This window comes from Trachymyrmex septentrionalis, unplaced genomic scaffold (genome assembly GCF_001594115.1).
Source record: "Trachymyrmex septentrionalis isolate Tsep2-gDNA-1 unplaced genomic scaffold, Tsep1.0 scaffold37, whole genome shotgun sequence".
NCBI lineage: Eukaryota > Metazoa > Arthropoda > Insecta > Hymenoptera > Formicidae > Trachymyrmex > Trachymyrmex septentrionalis.
This window is the reverse complement of record NW_017305536.1, coordinates 9,919,140-9,923,999: the sequence shown is the minus strand read 5'-3', so window position 1 is coordinate 9,923,999 and position 4,860 is coordinate 9,919,140. Positions and strand designations below refer to the sequence as shown.

The 4,860-nt window shown below is 39.0% G+C and overlaps 1 protein-coding gene across 4 annotated transcripts in view; it reads right to left on the bottom strand.

Annotated features, from left to right (window-relative positions):
* Nucleotides 1-4,860, bottom strand: part of LOC108750706 (homeobox protein homothorax) — a 386,843-nt gene that overhangs the window by 177,532 nt on the left and 204,451 nt on the right. For all 4 annotated transcript variants that reach the window (XM_018490374.1, XM_018490376.1, XM_018490373.1 and 1 more), the window contains one exon: nt 1,809-1,916. In XM_018490374.1, coding sequence (XP_018345876.1) covers nt 1,809-1,916 — 108 coding nt within the window. The remainder of the gene's footprint in view (nt 1-1,808; nt 1,917-4,860) is intronic.

The window sequence follows — 4,860 nt, the reverse complement described above, 5'->3', positions numbered from 1 at the left end:
CTCTCTCTCTCTCTCTCTCTCTCTCTCTCTCTCTCTCTCTGCTCCGCTCGCATGCCGACTGACGCTCTCACACTCGCGAAATTCCGTCCTCCTTGCTCTCGGGCGCCAATCTTCTCTCCGACGACAAGGGGCGACTCACTCTCTCGCGCTCACTTCGTCCTTCCTTCGTAGAGGATACCGCTGCCCCACGCGGAGAGAGGGAAGTCGAAAGAGAGGAACAGACGGAGGAGACAGCCCGCGAACGCATACGCATGCGTGATATTTGGTCCTTCGCAATATTCGGGCTTGATGCATCTTCGAAATGATTCGATCACTTATCAAACGCGAGTCACTTGCAACCTCATAATATACTCCTGCACGATGCTTATCTTTGAAATTTGAGAGGATCTTGATCCTCTCGAAGAAGGTCGATTGCCACGATATCGTTTGTCACAGGATCGCGCACGCGTATAAACGAGGAAAATATAATATTGAGAAACTTTGTTCATTAAAAAAAAAAACCGTTCAATTTAATCAATTTGTTTGTTAATCTTTTTTTTTTTTTTCCAAAGATATCGAGAACTTAAATTTCTATTTCACATATATTATATTCAATGCCAACGATTATAAGATCGTGACATTGTGAGTTGCACTCTTTTTTTTTCGGGTTTAATTTAGGAACAATTTTCCAGTGAGCTTTCTATAATTTTTTTCTGGCGTACACAGCGTAGCGTTCACTAATCACTGCCAAGCTAAATCATTCGCGCTCAAAACGAATGAGATGTAAGCGCTCTATTTCGTAAATCGTAATTCTGATTGCTCGTCGCGTCACTCGATATCAATATTTATTCAGCGCACAGCGTAGCGAATGCCCGAGGCCGATTAAAACTTGTTTATGCGGCCAACAATTCGCTCCTCCCCCTGTACAAAGTGTACACGTAAAACGGCGCAATTCTTTTCTTCGTTTTATTCACGGCATGCACAGTTAAAAATGACTGAAGATTAATTTGGACAAATAAAAATGGATTTATGCTCAGCAATGTCGTTATGTGCATACAACTTTATATTTTGCATTACACACTTGAAAAATATAATTAAAAATATTAGTTGAAAACATAAATTGCTTCTTAAACATTGCAGAGTTATGCAATCTTTGTAAAAGACAATTAATTTTTTTAATTACCTCATTTGTATTATTTATTTGTTTATTTAACTAGCGCTTTACCATTAATTTCTGCGCATAATCTGATAAAAAGAAAGGCACAAGTGTAACAATCGTACAGATAAAATGTGCAAAGAATAAAATGCATAAGTAAACATAGAGAAAAAAATTACAGAATACCAAAATGCATAAAATTGAGATAAAAAATTATAGAAGAAAATCTTCCATAGAAAGCGAGATCTCAAAAGTCTTACACATAAACATGTAAATGTGTCAAAGAAATTATTAATACACGTTAAATAATTGTAATTATCCGAATAACTATTATACGTAGAAAATTATTAAATGATATTAGAACGTATACTAATAGAAGCTTTCTTAAAGCTTTCTTAAAGTCGTTAAATTATTTAGCAATGTGTCGCAGACGACTAGGTATCATTCTAATATTTATTTACAAATGTGCACTCTCTGTGTATCTAAAATATTTTTACAAAAATCATTCTTACACAGTATCGCGTTACGTGCAGGATGTAATAATTGAAACTAATATGACGAATCTTTGTCATTTCGATTTCATAGGAAAATAGGAACCAATCGAAGAGCATAAAAGTAATTCTAAATACGCAAAATGTGAAATTTTCAGATTTGTGTAAAGAACTCGACTTACCGGGACTGCCGAGGAAGACCGAGGAATAAAGGACACCACGACGCGCGTCGGTCGCCGCGCGTTGCGCGTCAGGAGGCGAACTCCATTCCCTACGAGGACACCATTTGCCTGAAACATTTTTTTTTTCATTAAAATTATTAGCATATACTTATAAAAAAAAAAAAACTTGGTTTTACAATCATTATTCGCTAATCTCTATCTATTTACGTTTAATAAACATATCTGTAAGAGGTACAACCGTGTTAAAAATAGATGTCATCGAATTTGCATTCACAAATCAGATAACACCGTGGACACGTCTTAAATGCATCAAAATAAAAAAAAATTGCCGTGAACCAACGTATGGAATTAGAGAAAGAAACTTTTCAATGGATTTGTTTTGATAAAAGATCAACTACCATCAGTTACGACGACGTAATTAAAATATAGTAAAAGAAATCGTGCTGATAATACGAAATAACCTGTTCTCGTGTAAAAATAGATGTTTTCATATCGATTCTCGCACGAAAACGTTATTATGCCAGCGTCATGAAGAAGCAGTGTGCAGAAGGGGGTATATGAAGGAAGCAAAAGATTCGTGATCGTTGGCGTCACGACTTCGACCAAAGAGATTCTATCATACTGTGTTCTATATGTATGCTGTTATAATATTTTTATTCTTTTTTCACCAGGTAGCATGCGACTTTATCCCTGCGATTTCTTTGCCAAAATAAGAACAATCCTACAATTATATATACATATATGTGTGTGCATATATATATATTTATTTATTTATTTATGGGCTGATTATAATTTTTTACGAGCGCGAAAAAGCATTTTTACGCTAGACTATAACCCGGTATTCACTCGACGATTACATATTACATCTGACGTAATGTAAGCCAATGCCACTACGTGAAGCGATCAAACGCGAAAAAGTATCATCTATAAAAGTATTATCTGTAAGAGCTCCGAAATAAAATTAAGAGAAAAAGATTTATCTCTTATTTCTTCCTTACGTGCGGCTACACAAATTCGGAGAATTTTCTATCTTCCAACTGATTTATCAAGCGGAGAGCACCACTCGCGACTGCAGTATTGCAATTTTCCAGATGCGAAAATAGGAAAGGTATCTACTTTATTTCCAGGGAGATCCCGGCTGAATGAGGATACACGGTAAGAAAGGGTGGCGCCGGGGGATAAGAGTAAGCCGCGGAGCGAAGTAATTTCACACGAGAGAGTAGGGTCTTGCTGGGTGAGAGAGGAGATCCCGCGGAGCTATAGTCTTATCTCGGAAATATAGCGGGCACATCCCCCTGCGAAAATTATATTCTTGGAAAGCAGAAAATTGCTTCGCTTCAAGCCCGTTCCGTACGAGCGTGCAGTCGACCGATATTAAGTTCTTGTAACGTTTTTGCATGCAATCAACTGTTATCATAGATACCGGGATTAATTTCAAATAATATGCGAGATCGAATAGCGAGACCTTTTCATCGAGATTCACACTGTCGATTAACTTTGAATATCATTTTCTGAAACTCTCGTTCAATTGGCTTTGAATTAATGGATTTAAAGACGAATCCAACGATATTGATTATAGTGTGCGCTTAACTCTAGATTTTACGGTCACGGCACGACCCATCAGTTTCTGATTAATCGGAATGACAGGGCTGTGAGGGTGATACGAAAATAATGATTATTCCGGCACTAGGGACAACCAGAACCGCGTTAATAACAAGAGATCAACGTGATCCTGACCTTCGAGCAAATCTATCGAGATGAACTATCCTTTATTAACATTTCGTGTAAATTAAAGGAATAATGAAAGACGCAATGATGTACAAAACATAATATACACACACACACGCATACGAATATTCAAAACGCATTATCGATTCGACGTGAGATATCTCGTTGCAGAAGATCCCGTCTTTCCACGCCGCGGATAAGTGAATAAACAATATATCAGGATTATTCAAAGTCATTTGCTCGCGTTGCCGACCCATTACGCACCGCCAGGCTATACGTCACAGCCATTTCGAAGTCCTCGGAGGCACAGGTCCTTTGGATACCTGTAGAATCCTAGGCTGGAGGTGGGGCGGATAGATGGAGATTTATAGCCGTTAGGAGACAGGGTGTAATCATACACATCGCCCCATCAACTCTGTAACTGTGATTTACCGTGGGAATTCTAAAAAGTTCTAGAGTTTCTACCATATTTTGACCCAAATTCTCGGAATCCCGGAATACATGGCTATGATAGCTGTCGTATGTCAAATCTAGGTACCGTTCACAAACGTACAGTTACGAAATCGTATTACAATATTTTCAGACGGATGAATGAAAGAAATTTGACAAAGAATCTTTCTCCGAATACAAAACCGTGGAGGTGAAGGTGGGTTTAAAGCAGCACGAGTTGAAATCATGACTTCTAACTTGAATGTTATCAAAGTCGACTTTACGTCCGTGTATATAATTGTCGCATCTGACAGCGCAAAACGTTTCTTTAGAAGAAAGATTCGTTAAGTGGCATCGAGTGAGACGTCTCCTTTGAATGATCACCGTGGCTAAATTGCGGGTTAACTTTGGTCTAACGGGTTCGCGTGTTCGCGACAGTCATGCCACAGGGCCGAGTCATGTATCGGGCAAAGCCCTGGAGGAGCGAGTACGATCGGTGGGAGGTGGATGGACCATAATACGACGACCACGTCATCTTCGCTTGAAACTGAATTCATATCGCGCCACGCGCGACGCGAACTCCCGCTATGGCTTTATTTTTGCACCCGGCAGCTGACGGTTATAAATTGGAATGTAACAGTCGGACACGCGACGGGCGCCGTTTGTTTCTTCCTTGCGTCGACAATGATCTTTCCATGACTAATTTCTTTCGACAAAGGTAAGTTCTCCTTGAGCCACGCGTGTATCTTATTATATATCTGTCTTTTCGACAATCATTTCACATTCGTGCAATGCATCACACAGACTCCCGGAAGTCCTCGCTGAATTTAAACGCTACTTAAAAAAATGCTAACTGTTACATGATTTTGCGCAATCATCGATCCGAGTCATCCAG